This window comes from Manis javanica, chromosome 9 (assembly GCF_040802235.1).
Source record: "Manis javanica isolate MJ-LG chromosome 9, MJ_LKY, whole genome shotgun sequence".
Taxonomy (NCBI): Eukaryota; Metazoa; Chordata; class Mammalia; order Pholidota; family Manidae; genus Manis; species Manis javanica.
Genome location: NC_133164.1, coordinates 108,042,702 through 108,067,660, shown reverse-complemented (window position 1 = coordinate 108,067,660; position 24,959 = coordinate 108,042,702). Strand labels below are relative to the sequence as shown.

Below are 24,959 nucleotides of genomic sequence, written 5' to 3'. Positions count from 1 at the left end.
TCAGAATTCTTGGATTTTCTATACTGTCTTTATTTTGACCAGCTTTTTAAATGCAGTTTGGCCAAATAGGGAATTCAAGTCCTAAAGTCATCTATCCCCCTTTTCCATGTCATTTTGCCCCTGCATGTCTAGCAGCTCTAAGTACAGCACCTCAGTTAATCACTGATTATTCCATCAGGCTTGCATTCCATTTACATACTAATCCCAAGATAGGAGCATCCTAGACTTAGCTCTTTTTCCTTGCAGTCTTCTTTCTTTAGGCTTGGCTTATGATTCATTTTTTCTTCCCACTATTGAGCCAATCCATCTACCTTTAACTTTCAAGAACAATTTAAAGTTTCTAGTCCATTTCAGGAACTTTCTTATTTTTCAGTACTTATTGGCATGTATATCTCTTCTAAATCTATGCATGTTTATGCACGCACACATATGTGTATATGCATACACACACAATCATCATGAGGTGTGCCATTAGGAGAGTTAAAAGCATATGTTTAATCCATCATTCAAAGCCAGCCTCCCTACGTAGAATCTAAAAAAAAATTTATTATGATAAGAAGCACATAACATAAAATTTGCCATCTTAACCATCTCACTAGTGTTAAGTATATTCACATTGTTGAGCAACCAGTCTCCAAAACTTTTCCAGCTTGCAAAACTGAACTTCTGTACCCATTAAACAGCAACTCCCTGTTCTCTCCTCCTCCCTAGCCCCTGGCAACCACCATTGTACTTTCTGTATGTATAATTATGACCCCTTTAGGTTCCTCATGTAAGTGGAGTCATACCGTATTTGACCTATTTCAGGTAGTGTAATGTCCTCAAGGTTCATCCGTGTTGTAGCATGTGTTGGAATTTCCTTCCTTCTTAAGGCTGAATAATATTCTGTTGTATGTACATTCCATATTTTGTTTATCTTTTCACCCACTGATGGACACTTGGGTTGCTTCCACTGCTTGGCTGCTGTGCTACTATGAAAAAAGACATCCTGCATAGAATTTATGCAATCTGAATGTTTTTAAGTACAGTAAAGAAGGGAACATTGATATTATCTTGGTTCTATAAATTAGAAAACTAAGAAGTTAAATCATTTTATTCATTTATTCTTTCATTTATTTATCTATTAATCCAGTTATTATATTTGTATTGACTCTCTGCTATATGTAAGTAGTATCAAGTGCGAAGGGCACAAAGACCCCTTACTTTTAGGACCTTACAGTTGAGGTTGGAGGCAGGTGGGTAACATTATAGAGTTGATATCATAATTTCAGTCTAGTGTAATTTTTAGCATTCTACATGCTTGAGACACATGCTAGGTGCAGGGAAACATGGCGGAAGCATCTCTATCTCGGGCTGATGATTGAGGAGAGACTTCCCAACTGAAGTGTTGTCATCTATTGTAGTTCATGCTGTAAATGTCGGCATGGGGCAACTGCTGTGCTTCTGTCCAGCACAGTGCCTGGCCCCCAGTTGACACTTCAGACAAACAAACAAACATGAAGCTGAATGAACATAGAAAGTTCTCCTGACTCTCACTTCTTATACCCTAATGTACTGTCCTCATGTGACAAGTGCTCCATGGGGTCATTCTTTATTCTTACAGCATCTCCATGATGGGTACAGTTAGCATCTCCACTCAACAGACGAAGACTCTGGGGCCACAGGAAGTTAGTTAAGTAATGTGTCTAAAACCTAGGGCCCCTCCCCACCCCATCCCTCTTCTTCACGTAAAGGGCAAGACCCTTCATGGCTCTTAGCTGCTTCATCCAGGTTACTTTGGCCTGTTTTCAAATTCTTGCCTGCCCTCTGAACATCCTATTCCTACCAAGACCATGCCAAAACCCCAGAAAGAAGTATAACTTTTTGCCTCCAAGAAGAAGCATTAAGTGCAAAGTGGCCAAAGTAGAGGGTGAAAACAGAACCTAAGAATACCAAAAAATAATACTAAAAATCTGGTCACACCGTACATGAATTAGTCTTGACCCTGCCTTTCCAAGCAGCTTATTCACTGGAATCACATTAGTCATTCAGCTCTGAATCAAGACAGATAATGCCACTTACAGTGTTTGAATTCAGTGCAGAGGTTATCAGAAGAAAGGAAACATCATTTTCCTCCCAACAAGTATAAAGCATATTGCAACACATAGTCTCCAACTATTTAAAGAAGACACATTTTGCAGTTTAACTCCTACATACGTCTCATCTCTTTCCTCTCCTATTCTATTCATTATTTCCCTACCTGATAACTGCCTCTTAGTTAATAGTCCCTTTACCTGATCTGCAACTTTTTAGCTCATCTTTTTCTGCAAATAGGTATATTTCATTCTTACCTGTTGAGACTCTCATACTCCTTTCTTCACATTCAGAGGCCTAATTAGATCTCTGAGCTCTAAAGTTGGCTGGACAGTTGTCATTTGCACTACATGCACATTCAGAGCGCCCTGAGATACTAGCTTGGGAAATCACCTGCACTGTAAGCGGCCCATTCTGAACAGGAGGACTTCTTAAGGTGCCAAATGAAGCTCTTTCTCAGTTTTGCTTACTTGGTTGAATGCTCCTCTCCTGTAACCTAAAGTCGGCATTGGGGGTCAGAACGTGCTTACTCTGGGTAAGCTGCTCCTTGAGTAGTTCTCCAGGACGCTGGATGGCCATGATGGGGCGTAGGCTCAGTGTAGGGAACAACAGCTTCCCTTTGATCCATTGCAGGATTCATGAAAATCTTTGATGTTCTGAAAGCTAAAAATACACAGCTCTTTTCTCCTGCAGACTGACAGCTTGATGTTTGAGCAATGGCCAAATAATTCAGCTTAGCGGACGGCTGAATTTTGACTTTTATAAATGCTTAATTAATACATTTTTATTTATGTCAGCTTAAAAAAAATCCAGCTGCTAGTATTGGCCCCTCACCCCACATCTTTTTTTTTTTTTTTTACCATCGTGCCAAAATTAGAATATTTAAATATTTTTAAATTTCATGGTGAGCACCTGTGCAGGTGTGAGGATGTGAGGACAGTTACAGATTCGCAGGGAGAGTTTATGAAGAAGCTGGTTGTCTGGTGTGCTTACTGGGAATGTGTATTTCCTCACGAGAGCTGTGGAGTGCTGCGAGCCTGGCTGTTCGTGAGCCTCAGTCACTTGTGCCTGTGACTTGCAAATGAACACATATTGTGGCTCAGGGGCAGAGGGTCAAGTTTATGAACTGGTCCTCGGATCAGAAGGGACTTCTGGTTCCTTCTCTGATCATTTGCTTGACCTTTAATTTAGTGTCTCCAAGAACTTTGTTGCTATGCTAGTTTTAAAAATCCTGTGATTCTAAGAAAGGGACAGAGTATAAATCTTAGAGGAATCTGCAGCTTGTCTCATTATTTGGTGTCCAGAAGGCACTTTGAATCTCAGTCTCTGCCCTTAAGTTTCAAAATTGGGGGAATTTGTTTTATTGATGTTTTAAGCTTTTAGAATCTTTTTATTATGGAAATTTTCAAATACACAAAAACTAGAGACAATTGCAAAATGCTCTACCGTGTAGCTATCCATCATCCAATTTCAACAGATGTCACCATTTTCTCAGTCTTTTTTTATATAGCATCCTTCCACTTTATGTTTCTGAAATATTTTAAAGCAAATCCCAGACACCATATTATTTCACCTGTAAATATTTCAGGAGTATCTCTAACAAATAAGCCCCCTGTTTTGCTTTTCATAGCTACAATTCCAGTATTACAGCTAACAAAACTATCAATAATACTTTAATAGCATACTGAGATTTTCCCCAGTTGTCTTGCAAATATATTTTTACAGTTGGCATGTTTGAGTCAGAATCCAAGCAAGGTCCACACATTGCATTTGATTATCATGTCTCTTGATTCTTTTTAAAATTAATAACTTTCCCCATCCCTCCCCTTTATAATATAACTGGGTCATTTTTCATATGTAGTGTCCCAAATCTGGATTCAACTGATTGCTTCCTCCTGGTGTCATTCAACATGTTATTCTATTCTCCATATTTCCTATAAACTGATAGCTTGAATCTAAAGATTTCATAAGATGTAGGTCCCATTTTTTTCATGGATTATCATGTGTACATCATTTACTTCACACCAAGAAATAGATAATGCCTGGAGTTCTCTTTTCATAATTCTTAGATTGATCAGTGAATTCATGTACTGCCAGCCTACTCCCCCTATCATAAAGTTATCATAAAGTTTCTCATCATCTATTACTTGTTGGTTTTAGGATTGAATGATGATTATTTCATTGGAGGTTACAAAATATTCAGAACAAATTAATTTAATGAAGTTTCTTCTCCTTATTAAATGCCATCTGGAGTATGGTCATCTATAATTCATTCCTTTTGCGTGTTTCTGCAGCTTTTCGTTGTATTTTGCATTCTTTCTTCTGTCTGAACATGCAGAGTGCCTTGCAAACCTAACATTTCAGATAAAGGAATAGAACTTGCAAGAGCTTTTGCAAGAGGAGGAGGATGTCACATAGGTTTGTGGGTGTTTGAATGGAGATAGTATACAAATAAGCACATAAATATAAATACATAATATATATATATATATATATATATACACATACATAATTATACACACATACACAGCTGGTCTGGACAATTTTAGAGCTGTGTATTGAAAAACTGTAGGGAAACTTGGCTGTGAAGGTGGAGCACCCATTTCAGAACAGAGATCTCACTGGGTTCTGAGGGTATTGGGTCTTTATCACTATTACATTAGTGGAACCTGGATGGTTAAACTACGTATTATTTTGTGTACATAAAACTTTTTTCAAATAGCAGTGGAAATGAGATGTCTAGTTAAGTAGCTTACAAATCAGAACAATAACCAAAAATCTTAATAGATATGATTAGTACTCCTGAGTACCCAAATGTTCCTCAGGAGGAATAAAATTACCACATGGCGAACAATAAGGAAAGGTCTAGACTGTCTCCCTGTAGGAGATCTATTAGGTTTAGACACACTGGACATGTTCAAATACACATGCTTAACTTGAGCAGGCGAGGTGTGAATATTCTAAGGGAATTGAAAGCCACTTTTACTTTAAATAGGTTTAGGTGTTGACACTGTCCACAGAAGTAATTAAAAGATGATTGTTGTGGTAAATTTTTTTCAAACTGTACCTTAAGCACTTCATGGGAAAAGAACTTCTGTAGACCACAGCTCCCTAGACCAGAGCCCTTGGGGCCTTTGGTGTTTCAGAATTCAGGAATTCTTTGCATTTTAGGAAGTTCATATGGTACGTGTAACATGCACTGCATAACCCCCCCCCCCCCCCCATGGAGTCTGATGCAGCATCCAGTAATTAAGTAGATGACTGTTCCTATAGCAAACACATCAGGAGGCATAACCTACTATGATAAAAAAAAAAAAGATCATGGATATCCTCACATCAGTTCAGGTCAGGTTTGTCACAAAACCGCAGAAAGTGTTCAGAGCTTTTAGAAAATCCGAATTGAAGACAAGGAAACTATGGACTTGTAAGTGAACAAAAATAAATAAACATCTACCTTCTCTGGAGCAAAAAACCCAAATAACAAGTAAAGCAAATATCATTGGTAAAGGATTTTAGGCCCATCATATAAATGATAAATGACTTGCTTCTTTCAGTTCACATGACATTTAGAAATATAAAATAAAGAAGGCTTTTATCTACATAGAAAAAAATTTTTAAACAATTTTAAAAATAGTACTTCCCATCTAAAAAAAAAAGCTTAGATGTGTGTCTCTCAAAGCCTGTTGAGTTGAAAGGCTGCCGGGCTCTCTGAAAGGCTGTTGCTGCTTGAGGAGATCAGAGAGCTGACTTGCGGTGTAGGAGAAAAACAGCATTATTGCTGCATTCTGCCACTTGCTTCGTGGGGTAGGTCATAGTCCAAAGTCGTTCATACGTCATAGTAATGTAGGCACTTATCCAGCACTTCTATAGGAAATTATGTAGGTAAATGCAATAAGGAAGCTATGAAAGGAAAGTGGGAGATTCTACATATTTGCTAAATCCGGCCCTCTTCTGTTTGTTTTTGTGATGAACATTAATAAATTATAATAGGGACATGATCAACATATGGGAACTAAAATGAAAATCAATTTAACTTCCATACTTTTAAAAAATAGGTCAAACTATCTTGTGCCTTTTATATTGACATTATTAGGTTTGGTTTCAAGATTTTTCTATAGAAAGCTCTCAAATATCTGATAAACCCCCTGTGGTAGCTTTCACAGGGGCTCTGCATGCACAAATATAATCAGATTTTTCTTTATCTTGTTATGAACAAAGTACAAGGAATATTTCTGAAATGAAAATAATCTTCATCCTGCCTTTTCCTATCTAAAATTATCTTGCCAGAACTCTATGAAGTTACTCAAGTATGTTATTTATAACAAATGTAAGCAAAGGAATTTGCCAAAATAAGAAATATTCTAATAAAACATCATGACTTGACTAAGGAATTACCTGGAGATACTTCTAAGAAAAACTGATCATATCCTATAGGTGCTACCCTTTGAAAACATGCTTTTTCATTTAATGTAAGTTTACCAGTTCATTTCATGCTTGTTATTTAACAAAACTACTGCTAGGTTTTTCTAAAATTCATAAACTTGGCTGTTACAAATTTGCCACGGACAACTTGGCACATGTATTTTTGTACCTTTGTCCAAGTTTATCCTTTGAATAAAATTCTGAAATTGAAATTTTAAAGTCATGTGCTTTTAAAATTTTGCTGTACATTTAAAATTGCCTTCCAGACCACCAGTTTACATTCCCATTAGTGATAAATGAAACTGAACCTCCTCACTGGCAGCAGAAAACTTGTCCTGTTGCAGTTTGCCAAATATCTTTTCATATATTTATTGCCAAATCTCAAATTTATTCATTCTATTACAGAATCCTTCACATTCCTCAACAGTCTATTTATTTAGTTTTTTCTTTTCTTATTGCAACCTAAGAGCTTTTCGCTTATTAAGAGTATTTATCTTTCCTTTGAACTACCTGTTACAAAAGATTTTTTCAAACGTTGTTGTGGCTTGCATAATGTTTTTCAAAATAATTTTGTAGTCATAGGTTTCTGCATCTAAAGTCATAGCTACAAAGGTCTTCCCTACTTTAACAGTTTTTAGAATGTTTTCATTATGTTTTATTTTCTTTTATGTTTTACTCTTGCATTTAAACACATTTACGCATAAAATGTGAGGCAAAGACCTCAATTGTTTTTCTTCAAATGCTGAACAAGTTTTTTGGTGTCACTTATTGAATAATTTGTTTCCTCATTGATTTTTAAATGACACCTTTATCATAATCTCTCTCTATATACTTCTATTGCTATGCCTGTCCCTTCTGGCTGCAATACCAAATTGTTTTAATTTACCTTGTTTAAAATGTATATGTAGATGTAGATGTAGATATATTAGGTTTTCCCACCTTACTTTTTAAAATTTTCTTACCTATAATTACTATACATTATTTTTCCAGATAAAATTTAGAACCATTTTAGAATCCCATTGTTCTCCCTCTCCTCATCTATTTTTATTTATTTGGCATTTGTTTGGATATGCATTAAAATTCAAATTTAATTTTGAGTTTTATGCAAGTACTTTTCTGCAAATATTTGTGTGAAAAGATTAAAGTACTTGTTTCCTTTAAAAACTGACATTTGAGATGACTGTGGTGTTTCTGAAGTACTTGTGTTGCTGAATCCTTTCATCATTTTTCTTAAGACTGGCTTGTGAATTAATTTAGATAATCAGTGTCATATGCTGAATACCTAAATATATTTATAATGAGTTATTAGGATAAAACATAACAAACATAATAAAATATATGCTTGTCCTATATCCTTGGGGAGAAAATAGAATATTAGAGGGATACAAATACTTTTCAGTTACTATCAGGAAACTTAAAAATCGCAATCCTATTCCAACTCTGTAAAGTTAGTTGGTTTCTTATTGTTGAAATATTAATCTTTCCCATAAAGGCTGAAGGCTGCCTTTAAAAAAAGTGTGTAAATGTTAAAGGAACTGTAAGATTGGAGACTAGTTAGTTTACTTAGGAGAGAGTCATGGAATAAGTGACTTTTGACTGGAGTTTCAAAAGAGCAACAGGTCCTTGTTTAAATGGGGAAGCTGCAGAGGTCAAGCCTGCAGCTCTGGTACCGATGGCAATTAGAAATGATGAGAAAGAAGGCTGTCTGGGGAGGTCCAGACTCCTTGTGACTCTCCCTGTACTTAGACCAGGTTGAGGAGAAGCTGTGACTGTGGAGTTTCTGTATCCCCAATGCCTAGATCAGTGGCTGCTTACAGCAGGTGCTCAGTGAGTTCAGTAGATGACATGTGTGGGAGAGGAAAGAGAGGAGAAAAAGGTCGTTTGGAGCTAAACTGGCTTTGGATGGAGGTGAGGAGGTGAGGAGTTGAGTATTTGCAGCTCTGAAGGTTTGTCTTCTGTGAACAGAAGCAGCTCCAGGATTTAGAAGGCTAAATTCTGATAGTATATGAACATCCCAGTTTGACCTGGGTGAGGGGGAGAGTAAGGGGTGACAGTGGCATCCAGAAAATCTCATGGCATTTCTAACATGGCAAAATAATTGAACTTTGGGGATGTGTCCTATTAAAAACACTCTACCTTCATCTTAGAAAATGGGACTGCAAACTGTGGCCTGAAGCCAAAGCCAGCACACGGCCCATTCTTATAAATAAAGTTGTATTGGAACACAGTCTCACCTGTTCATTTACATATCACGCATGGCTGATTTAGCACTGCAGCAGCAGAGTTGAGTAGTTGCGACAGGGAGCGTATGGCTGGCAAAGACTAAAATACTTACTATTTGGCCTTTTAAGAAAATATTTGATGACCTCCGTCTTAGAACATCATTCTTAGTATTTAGTGGTGCTGTTCTGGAAACATGAGCTGAGTCAGAAGAGTTCAGACAAATTGGCACATAAATAGGCTAAGACAGGTTAGACCATATCCCTTTCAATGAAGACACAGGCCCCAAAGTTGCATTGTGTTGAAGCTCAGTTCTTGTCATTGCATTATCTTATTTCTCTCTCTTCTTGACTGTCGCCCTTTCTGTGGCCGAAAGTCCACTAAGCTGCATTGAGCACCTACTATCTTTTGATTGCTGTTATCCATAGTTAAGAAATTAGAATCCCAGTGCTAAATATCACGTTAAGACTTCCTTACTATCTGCTAAGGAGAGTAATTTCACAGCCAGCTGTTTTAACTTCTTCAGCCTGTTTCACATGCTATGTTCCCCAGAGTAACTGGCCTCTTCTGAACTCCCCACAATCTGTCTGTCTCTTCTCCATGTGCATTTGCCCCTCTTTCCTGCAGTGCCTTTTCCCCCTGGAGGTTCATGGTGTCACTGAATCTGTTTCCCCTGGTAGTGCCTGCATTTCCCCAGCTGTTTCAGGTTCTCTGTAGAATCTGGTCTCACTGGATGGCTGATAAACCATTTGACAATACAACAAATTTAGGAAAGTCCAGCTATTTTTCAACCAAACCACTCATAGCTAAAAACAAATGTAAACCTTCTTGTGTGTATATAGATAAATATACAGTGAATTTCTTTGCAGACTTTCCAAATGCTGACTCCTGAAATAATTTTAAAGGGCTGAGAGCATAATTAGGAAGCAGCAGAAATTTTTGTAGAAAAGATGTGTTCAGTCTTAACATATGAAAGATGAAATTTTAATTTTTTTTGAAGCATTCATGAGGTGGTGTTCTTTAAAACCACTCCAGAGGCCCAGGAGAAAAGCTGAGGACAAGACTGAATATGTGGGTATAGGAGTTACTTGTCTACTAGGATAGGGATGGAGAAGTTATCTTCATGACGGTAACTGTCGAAACACATTCAGTAGTTAAGTAGTTAATTACCTGATTAAGCCAATTGGCATTTATTTATTGAGGACGTACTACGTACCAAGGCCTACATTGCTTGGTGTCAGGAATACAAAGATGATTGAAGCTCACTGTCCGTGCTGGAGGGGCCCCCAGATACATAAACACTTACTTGCCTATAACATGAGAAATGTTACAGCAGGTAAGTTTTTCAGGTGACATGGGGAAAGGTTTGGAAGGCAGAGGACTGGGAAGAAAAGAAATAAGAAAAAAGAAAAAGGCAAAGAATTTGAACCTCATTAGAGAAGATGCTCACACTACAGCAATCAAAGTTAGAGACAAATGAGACGCTGTAGAGAGCAGAGGTAAAGGTGGAAAATTTCAAACATGACTGAGATTTCAGTTGTTTAATAAGAGGGCTTACATTCCAGCCTAAGGCTTCTTCGCTATTACAAGTTTGTGTAATTATGTGTATTATATATAATACCATCATCATATTATAGTCTAACTTATCTAAAACATGTTATACAATATGTGTTGTATTAATATATAGTAAGATATTTTGTGTATATGATATATATATATAGTAATACTCGTTTTTAATTAATAGAGGCCAAGTAAGTGCTGGGAACTTTGCTAAGCACTTTACATTATGTAAGTTAGTTCTTACTATGTAGATATAATTATACCCACGTTTCCCAGACAAGGAGCCTGAAGCCTGCTAAGGTTAGACAGATTGTGCAGGTTATCCAGGGGTAAGTGGCTTCACACCCAGGCCTGTCCTGCTCTCCTGGGTTAGATGCTCCTCTGGAGTAGGTTTGAAAGATGAGCTTTTGATGTTAAAATGAACTGAAAAGAAACAGATTGGCTGCCCCTAAGGGTTGGGGTCAGGGCAAGAAGCACAGAATGCACAGAACAGGGAGAGGCAAGTATATGGGGTAAAGAGTGAGCACAGGCTTTGAAGGCAAACCTGATTCCCATCCAGGCTCTGCTGCTTGCCAGCCACATGGCATTGGTGGGCCACCTTCCCACTCTGAATGTCCTGTGTGCACAAGGGGGTCACATCGTCTGCCTTGTCAGTATGTAAAGGATCTGCCTGGCCCTTAGCCGACACTTAGTTACAAATAGCAGCTGCTACACCTCTTCTTAATTCACGTTGCTCCTCTACCACCTCCTCCGCGTACACTCTCGTTACTACTGTTGTGATTCCTATTAGCAGCAACAGGACTTGGAATGACTAACAGTATAGATTTATGCTAAACAAATAAAATAAAACCCAGAATACATGAGTCTTCAATTTGATCCAGTGGTAATAGTTCTGTGTTCATTTCTACGTGCAGTGGACATGTGACATGGCAGTTCTCTGTGCCAGGCACAGTAGCAGGTTTGAACATGAACACGTCATTTCCTCTTTTAACTAACACAAAAACTCGTTTGCCCTTCATGCCACACGTTCTTGATGAGCCACATATTCAAGAAAGAGAACTTCGGGAGGTAAACTGTTAATGCATGTTGAAAGCAGGAGGCCCTGCCAAGCTCTAGAAGGACAGTAAGGAATTAAGTAATTTCCTGAGGTTCCATTTTGCATGTGTTACTTCTTCAGATAACTTCAGTTTTCTCATGTCACATGGCAGGCTCTCGGCACCTTTTTTACAAGTTCAGGTAGTTAACAAGATACTTTATTTGAGGAAATTGTACAGAATTGGCCGTTAGACTTTAAGTGAGCACCTGTCCAAAGTGCTGCATGAGCAGGATAAATTAGACTCTGGTCCCTCTTCTCTGGAAGGGGGGACAGTTTCTCCATAAAAATGGTTGTTAAAGGTCCTTGCTTAGAGAGGAAGGCATTTACAGCAACCTTGAAGTGGAATCTTCTCCACCCAATATGAAGAAGACTGACATGCGACAGTTTGATGTTCCTTGATTTTACTAAAATAGCAACCTGGCCAAATATACTTTTCAGCACATTTATTATTGCCACGTGTTTATATTTATAGGAGAAATGGTGCTAATTCCCTGGTATGTCAACAGGTCTTATTCAAATTGTTCTATTTTTACTTTGGAACAAAATTGCTGAAGAGAAACATTTTAAGGCAAGTAGTGATTATAGCATACTTATCAAATTATATATTAAATAAACTTCCTGAACTGAGCAGTTGCATAAACTGAAAAGAAAGTAGTTATCCTAAATGTGATATTGTTTATATAAGATTTCTTCAAATCCACTTCTATTGTAGGTTACTGATAACTTTCGTGTTTTCTTTTTGCTAAATTTCTACCTTCTCACTAACAAATGTAATCCTTTTTTTAATATGAATAGGTGACCTGGGATTCTAGAATGGATTTTCAGAAACCATGGAAAGACCTCTTCACTTTATTGTATGCAATAAATAATTTTTTTTTTAATTTCAGAGGTCGTCAAATAGGTGAATGCATAAATCTTGCCAACCCTTGGGCAGTTGTAATTTCCATACGAAAATGCATGAGTTTTTATTTGACTATTACTCTGTTACACAACAAATAATAGTTACCATGGCAACCTTTGCATCACATTATAACTTTTAAGTATAAGGTGTTATATATGTCTTCATAGGAAAAGGCAATATATTCGATTTCTGAATGTTTGTGAGACATAATCACTACCAAAATAAAGTTTTATTCAGGATCAATTGAATTTTGGGGGGAGTTACATTTCTGACCAAAACCGTGAAGTACATTCATTTACTTTTTGTGATGTCATGGGGGAATAAAGATTTTTTTAAAATCATAGTACTTGGTAAATATCACATATTATTCATTAACTGCCTATTATTGGTCCTGCAAGGGGAAAAATAACTGAACCTATTTGAGGTCATTTAGCAGTGGCTAATGCAATAGTAAGAATTTGAATTTAACATCACGTGATTGATAAAATTCTATCAAGTACATTTCTCTTTTTTGCATACCTAGTTGTGCAATACCTAGTGTGACTAGTTTTCATCTCATATAGAGTTAAATTAACGGTAGCAATTTTCTCATGCTTGCAAAAGCAAAGTTAAATGAGCCATTGAGGTAATCCTTGTGGCAGTTCCAGGAAAATGGCCACTTAAACTGAAATTATTGAGATTGGTTGTTGGCCAGTTTCTTTATTAAATAGGGAACAAAACTAGCCATTTCTTTCTGCCAGCATCGCTCTAGGCCATGAGTCAATTGTCACTGTTTATGCATACCCCCATATTTTAAAACTCCTTTTGGTTTTTGAATAGTGACTTTTCAAAATTATTATCTCAGTGTATACTTTTTACCTGAAAATGGAATAGAGGATCTAATAATCATGTACAACTTTTGAGGAATCTTTCAAATAATTATCAGTAGATCACAATATGGCATTATGAATTGGAGGGATACAGGTAGGAGGTAACTGTGCTGGACACCAGCTCTGCTGGACATTTTACATACATTGTTTCATCTGCTCCTGATAATCCCATGATAAAGCCTTTATTATTCCCTTTTTACAGAGGGAAACATGGTTTAGAGCAGTTGCATAACTAACCCTCAGTCATTTCGCCTGCATGCCTCTGAGCTAGGGTTTGACCTGATCTGTCTGACCTCAAAGCCCCTTCCTCTTTTCTTAAGAGGTTTGGATTTCTCTTCTGATGTGTTACGGGTGCATTACATGTTTAAAGTAGAAAAACTTGACTGAAAGTCCTTAAAAGAAAATCTTTGGTAAATGATAATTTCAATAATTTGCATTTCTCTGCAATGCAATAACAATCTGTTACAGCCCTGTTTTGAAAGTTATCCTTGCCATCTTATTTTGAAGTTTTTGGGGTTCTCTTTTGTTGAAACCAAGCATAGGACAGAAATCAAAATAAACTACAAAGGTGCATTTGTGGACCTTCAGTTATCAGGAATAAAGACTGTCCAAAGGCTGACCTTCAGTTTTGAGCTTTGAAGTTCAAAAGTGGACAGGTGGAAATACATCATTGCCCTTTCGTGCGAGATACATTCTAGGTTGCAGAGTAAGTGCCAACAGCAGCGAAATTACTGCCCCCTCCTGCTACTGTGTAAATCAGCAATGGCCCTTCTGTGGTCAAAATGGCAAATTCAGCAGCAGCAATTCGACAGGGATTTGCAAAAACTTCCCCATGGCTATTAGGAACCTTATTCAGCAGTGTCTTTGAAAATCTGATTCTGTGAAGAATTAACTATAGAGAAATGACTTCAGTTGTGATAAAAGTATTTAAACAAATATAATTTGTAATTTTTCTGTATGTATATTTTACACTTAGCACTGCACAGTATATTAGGCCCCTATACTTATATCCAGGATTTGTAAGTTTTATAGTGGTTCAGAATTTTGTTTCCATATTAATGTAAAGCCTTCCAAAATTCCTGGCTTTATAGAGTCAGCTTGCCATACAAAGCCACTATACATCACTTTGGTTTGTGATGAAAGAATGAAATTGCAGCTGTGTGAGTACTGGAATACCCAAACATGAATTAGACTCACAAGCATTTGGCAATAGTTCAGAAAAGGAGCTTAATCTGGTTTCATCTGAGACTGCTTTTCTCTGTTCTACAACATCCCCCCAAGATGTTGTGTCTGATAACAGATCACAACGTAATGGGAGTGACGCAAAATCAGAGAAAGCTCTAAGAAACCAGGGGGCACATTTTCTTTTCCCCAGAGATATTTTTTTTCTTCAACTTCTTTTTTTTTTTCCCTTTCCGGATTCCAATTCTGAAATTCAAGGTCATTCACCTATTAGATGAATTCATTATAAGCCAAAAAACAGCATTCATCGTACTCTGATCTCACTCATATCTATAATTAAGGGTAAATATAATCTTCCGTTTTAGAAATGTACCACCCACCCATTACATTTAAAGTGCTGACTGAAATGAAATAATAGTTCAGAACAAGATGATTTTAGTTTAACAAGAAAAAAAAAGTTGATAATTTAAGCTTGAAGCAGTTAGTTCTATTTTTGATCACCATTCAGTTATAAATCTAATTTGAGATATATGCTGCTTTTCTGTTCCTCAAGTTTAATTCATGGTTTGCATTCCTGGTTGCCTCAGCAGAGTTCAGTGGTTGATCAAGGGTGCTAAAAAGCTCCCCCCAAAAAGGAATGGGGGCAGGGTTGAGAATATGTTAGGCCGAGACCCAGATCTGATGTAAAACAAACAAAAATTTTAATTGAAAGGAACCCTCACAGAATTCTGAACTTGGCGTTTGAGTGGCTTTGTTGGGACTGTCTCTCTGCTGAAGAATTAGATGCAAGGAGTGGACTCCAAAATATTGAAACCTGGTTGACGCAGTCAGCATATTTTATTCTTTGGTTAAGGTATTTTAAGTCTTAAAATTGCTTGTCTTTGGAAGAAAATAAGGAGTGAATAAGGGGAAGAGCTTGTCTCATCACATTGCAGACAGTTAAACAAAATGCTCAACTATGGGTTTAAGATTTACAGGTTAGCTCTGTGAGATGCCACATCCTGCTTCCAGTGTTTCCTGGCAGACTCGGGCAGATCTCTGCTGGGACCCAGCATAACCGCAGGGCGTGAGCTTGCACAATGTGAAAAACCTAAAACCTTTATAGTCTTATTTAAGGCTAAGACAAATTTGCCCACTTTCAAAGTAGACTTTAGCCTTCAACCTTAACTTTATTAGACATAAATTTGTTTTCATATGTACAGATAAGGCATTCACTTACATATAATACATATGTAAGTGAATGCCTTATCCAGCCTGTGCAATATTGAATTTGCCTTATTAAATTGAGTGCCATTAACTTTCTAAATTCATAAACTCAGGTTCTTCAGCAGGTGGAAAATTTTTTATCTTACTGCTAAAGAGAGTTAAGTGTGTGACGTAAAGGCCAAACAATAGTAAATGGTCATTGTTCATTTTATTCTACAGTAAGAACACATATATTTTCATCTTAATTTTCCCTAGAGAGGTGATTAGGGCCCCCTTAAGTATAAGGACATGCTTATTTTTGTTGCTTTAGAAGAATGATACTATTGTCCGAGTTAAAAAGAAAAAGGAACAAACACTCTAAAGAGAAAGAAACAGGAATGTGCTTTGTAAAAAGAAGATTAGTCTGAGCCACTAAATGTGTGTAAGTGCTGTCTGGTCTTAGTGCTATGTTGCCATGCAGTTCATGTGGCTGCACATGCAAGAGTTGGATGCATGATTTATTTAAAACTGGCTCATGAAATGATTTTCTTTTAAATGAACAACAGTGGTAAGGTCAGCCACAGCCAGTTAGATATCTTCTAGTTATTATTTGATATTTCTCACAGCTCTATTGTGAATGCTGCTAAAACACAGCATAGCAAGCATGTTTGTTTTTATATTGACCTACTGAATTCGTCTACTTTCTTGGGAGTGAAAACCTTTGCCACCAGGACCAACAAGAATTAAGCAATGGTTAAGCTTATTAAAAAGGCAAGCAAGTATTCCAACGTACCTGTTCAGCCCTTTTTTGAATATTTTATGTAATTTTAGAAAAAGAAAAAGAAGTACGGGTAATGTCTGTCTAAAATATGAAGTTATCAGTAATAAAACTTCTCTTTCCAGTGAAATGAAGCTCATCTGACATTTACCAAACTGTAAGGAGGTTGTAATTTAAACCATTCACAACATTGTTGGTGAATATTTCAAAGAAAACCTGGGCTTGGACTTAAATAAACATAGACCTTGTTAATAGTATTTAGCATATTTAGCAAGAGTGCAATTTCATGCTGAGATTCTAAAATTTTTGAATGCCACCCCTAAAATGATAAATAAATCATTTGATATTATACTATCGGGTGTCTGACTTACAGAAAACTATTACAAAGAGCTCTATATTTTAGTTTGTCATGTTGTAGCATTTTGATGTCTTAAGTTCAAAAGAGGCAGTAATTGAGCACACAGATGTCAGATTTTTATCAGATAAATAACTTGTTTTATCAGATGTTTTTATGTGGCAAATATTAAAATACTCAAAATGAATTTTCACTCTACATGTGTTTCCAACCTAAAATCCCATCCTTGAAGTTTTATTTTAAAGTATTGGTTTATTATGTATCCCTTGAAAAAGTCTTAAACTGGCATCAGTGAAGGCAAGCTTGTCAGTAGCTGATTAGTCCTTTATATATTACTCATCCAGCACTCACAAAAATCCCTCAGAATAGAGAGGTTCTCTTTATGATATTTAGCTATATGGCAATGGAAAGGGGAGGTTTGAATTTTTGATTTTCCAGCTTATGGGTCATATTTGACCAACTGCTTTCACTAGAAGACATGCCACTTTGTTGAGCTATTTAGGAATCAAAAAGACTGTCTTAATTTAAAACAAGGACCCTTTGTTTTAGTTGGTGACTGCCTTGTGAAATTTTTCAGTTCTCAGCGGGTTAACCAGGGAACAGGGGCAGAGTCATAATTGGCCTATTTAGAGTATTTTGCATGTGAATAGTGTGTTAGTGAAGCATCCCTAAGTCTGTTGTGAGTGACATGGTGATTAGAATTTAGATTAGGGAAAACACATTCTGTACTTTATCAAGGACAGTAATTAGTTCAGTCAGTAAAAGTTGATTACAAGTAACGATAAAGTTAGATTTTTTAGTACTTAATTTTAAAATTTCTTTATTAAATAGTAAATTTGTTCTTAATAGAAATGGCAGTATCTACACTTGTTTTCTTGCATATCAGAATAATTAAAAGAACAATGTGTTCAGTGCAGAGTATAATCAGGCGATTTATATATTATGGGTAAGTTCCTACGTAGTTTTTAGAAAATGTGGTATTATATAATCTCTCATATGTCATCATTTTCGAAAGTTTAGTAATTTGTCACACTGTGGTAAGTTAATGATATTTGTAAGAGTTTTCTACTGTGCAGGTAAATGTTTAATCTGTGGCGATGTGTTTTAGCTTCCGATAGTCCTCAAGAGAGCATTCTAAAGTCCTTTAATTTGTTCCTGTTAGCTTAGAATGCCTCCTATGTCTATAATTTTTGGAGGTTAATGTGAGGATTTGAATTTCGTCCCGGTTCAGTTGGCATTTTCTCTTCTGTGGGTGCTGTGTAAATTCATGGAGGATCATGCTGTGCCGGTGCCGAGAGGCAGAGTTGTCAGTGGAGTTGAGCATCTACACTCACCCCCAACGTGAGCAGCGGGGGGAAGTTGTGTGCGTTCAAAAAATCAGATTCTTCTTGGGTTCTGGTTAAGGAAGAGCATAAATAGTTCCCAGATATGAGCTGAGAGCCTAGATAAAGAAAACATCAGTGTTACATAAATGCCTTTTTCTTATAAAATTACAGTGTTAGTCGTCTGAAAAGGGTGAGATATTGTTCAGAGAGAATCACCTTCTACCTTCCTCTCAAAAGCAAAGAGTGAAAAATTCACAAACTTTGAGCTGGCTTCTCAGACAGCTTTTCTTTTCCTTGTTGTTTTGTTGCTTTAATTGTTTCAGCTTAGCAGATGCTGTTTTCTTTATTGCATTGGTTTAAGTACTAACAATCAGTTGGGGGGTGGAGAATGTGAAAACTAACCTTACATGTTTGTTTTCCCTTTGTAATCTTTTAGCAGAGTCTCCTTGGAGGTGACATGGATATGGGCAACCCAGGAACCCTTTCGCCCACCAAACCTGGTTCCCAGTATTATCAGTATTCTAGCAATAACCCCCGAAGGAGGCCTCTTCACAGTAGTGCCATGGGTAAGGTATTCCTCTGTTTGAATGCCTGAGTGGTTATTAGTAGTCTTTTTCTTTCATTCTTTCTCTTTTAATACCACCCTCTCCCTCTACTCTCCCCCACCCCACCCCACAAAAAAAACCATGAAATTTTGCTCAATTGTCAGGCTCTTGACTCCCCCACCCCCGCCTCTGAGTAGTACATTGGGTGGGTATGCTAACAACCAGAAGCAGGAGAACTATTTTGGAATATGCTTATTTCTTGTTTTTTTCTTGGCTGCCCATATAAGGAACCTTTTTTTTTTTTATCAAAGCATTAAAAAGTTAAATATCTTGATTTTTATGAAAAAGGCAGAATTTGATTTGAGCCAGAATAGAAGATGATAGTAGTCCTGACATTTTGCTAAGGTAGCGATTTAAGAAAATCTGGTCTATTCTAAATGACTTTGCGGTTTAATTTGTTTTAGTTAGGAAAATGGGTATGTGGGGAACTCACAGCCTCTTCATTTTTCTTTCAGAGGTACAGACAAAGAAAGTTCGAAAAGTTCCTCCAGGTTTGCCATCTTCAGTAAGTACTGCTTGTTTCTGCTTTGCATAATATGTATTTTGTTCTGTTCTGTATTGATACGAAGGAGATGGAAGTAAATGAGGTTCTGTGCACCAGCGTTGTTTATCTAGAATGTGGATGAGATAGGAATGACCTGCACATCCAGCCACCTACTCATGTTGGAGTAATTAATTGCATATTCTGGAAGATTGGGTGGTTGTGTTGCTATTCAGCAGGTTAAGCTCTGAGGAGAGCCTTGAAAAGGTGCCTGAAGTTCAAGAAGTTTTACCTGTACAGGGCTTTCAAGAGAATGAGTATTAGTTTCATGTGTTGGTTAAATTCTTTGTCGGTATTATGATGATTTATGGATTTGCATGCAAAAGGAGATTTGTGGAGAGGATTTAGGAAAAATTTACATGGGTTTCAGTCCAGAGTGCAGGGAGAATGTCTCTATTTTCTAGAGAGGTTACTGAAAAAGCCTGCAAAGGTAGCTGCATCAGTAGCCATTTGTGTCTGGAATACGAGGTGACAACTAGAAGAATCGAGCTGTAACCAAAAGCATTCTGGGTCTTTTTTGTACCTGGAGCTTTGTGTGTAAGTTGCTGAGGCCCCTCCAGTCAGTCCCTAACATAGCACACATTGGTGATCACAATACATGATATCCTGTTTTCAGTTGTGTGTATTTTCAAATATGAGTTCCTAGATAGTTTTATTTTATTTTGTTTGGAACTGGTCTTTTCCTAGTAATTCCCTCCTTACAGAGGAATATGAGCTATAGAATAAAAATAAGAGTTCCTCCCCTTTCCTGGTTTCCTTCTTCCATTTTCCTGTTTTCTGTTCTTCTTTCCTTTTCATGAGATAAATATGTATAGTTTTAATTTAATTCTGTGTTTCGTAAGGTACTAGTATTCTTTGAAAAGAATGCTAATGAGCCTTATTATAAGTTCTTATATTCTAAGATAAAGTTAGATTTAGATTTCTGAAAATATATTACCTGTCAATGCTCACATATTAGTTTTATTTCATTTTTAATAAATTAGAATAATAGACATTGCAAATGTGCTAAGATTAGATTACCCCTAACACCTGTCTTTTTGACTTGGTTTTAGTTCAGCTCATCCAAAATATTATTAATGGAGTATATCTGAATAAGTCTTATCAGCAAAAAAAAAAAAAAAAGCCTCACAAATTTGTGTGCAGATTATCATAGACTTGGTGATGTTGAAGAAGCATCACAAAATTTTCTATAAATATAGAAAAATATTGTGCAAATGAAACTGCCAGTGGTGTGTAATAGTCACTTTGGACTACCAGTAAGTCACTTAAAAATGTACTGAGTGTTTTATTCTTTGCATTTCTATGTTGTTTTGAGATTGGCTAATATCCCCTCAGGTTTTTATAAGCATATTTTAAGCTTGAAGTTTGGTGGATTTAATGTAGATGAAACTTTAGCTTTTAATAGCTTTAATGACAACTTCAAATGATATAGTCCTCACAGCTGTTTACATTTTAAGCATGCCTGAACCTAATATGGACAGTATTCAATACAATAAGTGGACCTTTGACTGTTCTGTGCTATAGAATCCATGCAAAACTTACAGCTAAACTACCCTATTTATGCTTCATATTCAAATAAATTTCATTTGTTTACTTCAATGCTAAAATTATGCAGATATCTACACAATTATAAGGAATGCTTTGGTGTGGCATTAGATGTATATCTGCTTAATCATTGTCAACAATTTCTCCTAATTCATCATAAATTTTTAAAGTATTTCTCTAGAGCTAACTGACCACTATAGAAAATTTCACTAGTATAGTTTTTTCTTTGCTATTAAGACAATCTGTGTGTCAGTGTGTTGTCATATGTGTAGAAATACAAAAGCATCTTTCCTTTCTTCTCAATAAATTTGGAATTGGAAATTTAGTTTGTATTATTGCATTTTTGACTTTTGATGGGCAGTTTAGGAGTTACTCTTCTTAGTGAATTTAACTTGGCTGAATGTTTTCGTGGTCCTTAAGGAACATTTTGGTAAAAAAGAGCCCTTTCCTTGAAAGATAAGGAAAAAAATTCAAGAGAAGTAAAATTTTATTCTTATTATTTGTTTTCTTGTTTTAAGCAAGAAGAATTAAGTTTGGTTGATTTTTAGAATCTGATCGTCTGTTTATTGTCACTATAAAAAAGTCTCAGCTCTTTTTTAATAGCCATTTAGCTTAGTTTATATTAGCTTTTTTGTATGTATTAGATGGCTTACTGCTTATACCAAGATCCACATGCCTTACCACCACACAAAATGTATATTGTAATTTGATCTGAAGAGACAGCCTGCATTGGATACTGTAACACTCCTGCCTCAATAGACCTATATTTCTGTATTTTTAGGCCTCTGCCATACCTAGTCTTTTTTTAGGCTCAAATAAAATTATGAATATTTGTCTGAAAAGAGATACTTCTAAAACTTGCTTCAATATGTATGTATTTTTTATAACAAATAATAAAAAATTGGGGATAATAAAAGGTTTCTTTTGGAGTGGTTGTGACTAGATAAGGACATTTATATGTTTTCTTCAATACATATTTACCATGATAAATAGTAATAAATCTGTCACAATCTGTTGTGTCAACTCATTTTTTTCCCCTTTTCAAAATGGTTCCTTTCTCTCCTTAACATAAAACAAAACAAATTTAAACTGTAATCGAAATGATTTATGACACCACTAGAGTGCGGAGGCTGGACTTCCTTTGCCACCATTAGGTGGGTCATCACAGGAAGTGAGGAGAGCAAGGGGTTTGTCTGGCCCTGTTTTTGAAAATACCGCAGCATCTGTGGAGAGAGAAAACATAAGCCTGGCCCAACATCATGCCATGGATCTGGCAGAATCCTTGAATGTGTTTGTACTGCGTGCTGCATCTAGAGACCTCAAGTCACGGTGGAGGCATGACAGTGATAGGATGGCAGAGGGACCGTCCTGCAGGGTCACTGTGCACAGGCGCAATGGAGGAAAGGCCGTCTCTCCTTCTGGAGAACAGGGCCTGTAGTCAGGGCGTTTAAAGGAAAGTCTGTGTGTGAAATGGCAACTATCTGATTGCCCCCAGAAGCCCTGCTTAGTACTGCACAACATTTCCATGTTCTCTGTTCACATTCTAGTGTGTTGCTCTTTTTAGTCACATCCCATTTCTCACAGCCCTCATCTTTTGATGAGTTTTAATAATACAGCTTTGTGTTTTGTCGGTACCAGAATTTATTTTGCGTACCTAATTCTTGAATCTGCACATGAACCTCTTGTCTCTTTGGTTTCTACATCTTTTTAAAATCTTCTATCATCTTAAAATGAATATTTTTCAACTTGACTGCTCCTTCCAGAAAATTTCTTATCTTTATGCAACCTAATAATCATACATTTTTAATCATGAATTCATGCAGAGAAATATATACCATGTGAAATCATATTTTTGGGGGAAGAATAACCCATGATTCTTAGAAATGAACATAGAAGCAGTAAAATCTAGAATGCAAAAACTGTTCATATTGTGCTGTTTCACACAGAAAAAAAAACAAATGCACAAAAAGACACAAACACAAAAGTACTGTCTTTCTGAAATCTTGCTGTGCCCACCATCTTCTTATAGCTTGGAATGTTTCAAAGTGATGTACTTTTAACCAGCATCTTTTAACAACTACATTCATTCTGTTTCAAGCATTGGTGAAATTTGTCTCCATTTCTAAACCAGTTTTGAAGCTTTGGTGACAGTCTCACCACCATCCCCAGTTGGAATCCCTGATACTCAGAGGTCTCTGAAAATAGGAAGTTTGATTCTTGAAAATGGTTTGTGACCGCTCTTACCACCAATGATCTTTTTCTCAAACTGCACTTTTCAGTATAAATTCTGTTTTCCATGTCAAATTGCAGTTGTTTTTGTTGTTAGTTTTTTGTTTTTAAAACCAGGAGAATGTGGCAAGCTTTATATCAAGTGGTCAGAGATAATTTTGGACACACAGATCCTGATGATAACAATCTCTACTATTATAGAAATTCTAAAATAGGATTTGGACCCTCTTAGAAAATATGAGATATGAGTTAATCAGGTGGATTTGAAAAATAAAAACTCAGTGTATATGAGATACCAGGCTTACTGATTTCCTTAAGGAAAGAATTCTTAAATAAATTAAATTCTTAAAGTCTGGATGAGGCTTAAGTCTTTTCCAGAAGAGGTTATTAGAAATATTAGGAAAAGGTGGACAATGCTGATGACATTATTCTATGTGTTTTCCTTTATATGAAAACTTTTGTATTTGAAAGTCTCAAACATGATTCTTTGTTCATACCATGTGCTATTTTTTTTAAAGTTTTTTTCTCAAATGCCTGCGATCACAAGTAATTTATGAGAAGTTAGTAGTTGTTTTTTCCTTAATAATGGCCCAGAAATTGTACAATTGAAAATCTCAGTATTTAAAATGCGTAGTTTTCCCCATCACTTTTGAAATTTCTCATAAGAAAAATCACAGTGATGCTTTTTCATGTCAACAAAATTATAATTTTAGTATACTACAACTGTCATTAAAATAAAACTTCTATCGATTTTGAAAGGAACTAAGTGTCAGCCACCTGGGCTTCAGCCAGTGTAGGAAAACTAGAAGTAATCAGTTGTGTGATAAGACATAAAAGAAGGAACCTTTTCAAGGTTCATTCCTAGTTACTTTGTGAAAAAGTAATGGTGGGTGTTTACATTAAAATATTAGGATAGCTCACAATAGTCAACTTTAAACTTAGTATGCCCATTTTCCAGTTAAAGATATTGAAATATGAAGTTTGGATATCAAAATTGTGCTTATTAGTTTTGAAAATGTATAGGCAGGAAGGAGGTGAAGGATAACACAAGTAATCCCAAATAGCACAAAAGTATTATTCACACAATTTATGCAGATTATATATCATGATGCTGGGGAAGGCCTTGAAATTTGAATAAATATTCATCACAGAGAAAGTTTATTTTTTTTATGCAGTTAATACTGAATTCACTGACCAGTCTTATCCTCTCCACTGCAGTTAGAAGCTACAGAGCTGTGCATTTTCATGAATTGCTAATTATGAAACCAATATAGAAGAATCTCTAAGTTTCCACTGGAGCTTCTTATTCTATTAAAAATATTTCAAAAAGCACATAAGATTCATACAAATATGCAACATATATATGATTAGGCATTCCAATCTCAAGAGTTTTGCTGAAAGGTTTCTATATATTTGTTTGGAATTTTGGAATGATGAGATCCCTCTTCCACCATCCCTTCTATCTTGAAACCCAATACTGCTCCCCTTAAAAAGATACCATAAAAAGATATCTTCTGTGCATATTTTAAATACAAAGTGAGAAAAAATGAAGAAAAAACACAAAAGTTAACTACAGGTGGAATGTTTTGTATATTTGTGAGCTTTCTCAGATTATCTGTACAAATGCAAAGGATATTTGTCTCAAATACTCATACAAGACACAGTTCCCTCCACAATAAAAATGCCTTGCCCTGCCAGCTTCGTCTGCTTATTCCAGTAAGCAAGCTCTTTTAAGGTGGTGTGCATGCTATGTCTCCCCACACTGCCTTCCCTGTTTTTATTTTTAGCCAAGTTTTCAGTATTTCACCTGCTAAGATTTATCAGAACTTTTGTGAAGATTTCAACAACTGAAACAATAGCTCTTAGTGTAAAACTGGATTCATTTGTTGAGAAAGGAGACATACATTTCAAAGAACTGTTATTTTGAACCTTATTTTATCACTTTCACTGAGGAGTATATTTTGGTATGAGGTCTTGGATTCCATCTGAGTGGTTTAATTATTAAGAAATCCTAGAAGCCGCTGTAATGTTACTTTACCTAGAGAGAGAATTGTAACAGGCTTGCATGCATTT

General features: G+C 36.2%; 1 protein-coding gene across 13 annotated transcripts in view; it reads left to right on the top strand.

The window, feature by feature from the left end:
- The window catches only part of TCF4 (transcription factor 4), a 333,674-nt gene that overhangs the window by 192,031 nt on the left and 116,684 nt on the right, over window positions 1-24,959 (top strand). For 10 of the 13 annotated variants that reach the window (XM_017657168.3, XM_017657163.3, XM_017657164.3 and 7 more), the window contains 2 exons: window positions 18,403-18,532; window positions 19,027-19,076. In XM_017657168.3, coding sequence (XP_017512657.1) covers window positions 18,403-18,532; window positions 19,027-19,076 — 180 coding nt within the window. The remainder of the gene's footprint in view (window positions 1-18,402; window positions 18,533-19,026; window positions 19,077-24,959) is intronic. The other 3 variants (XM_073213105.1, XM_073213102.1, XM_073213109.1) reach the window with 1 other exon arrangement.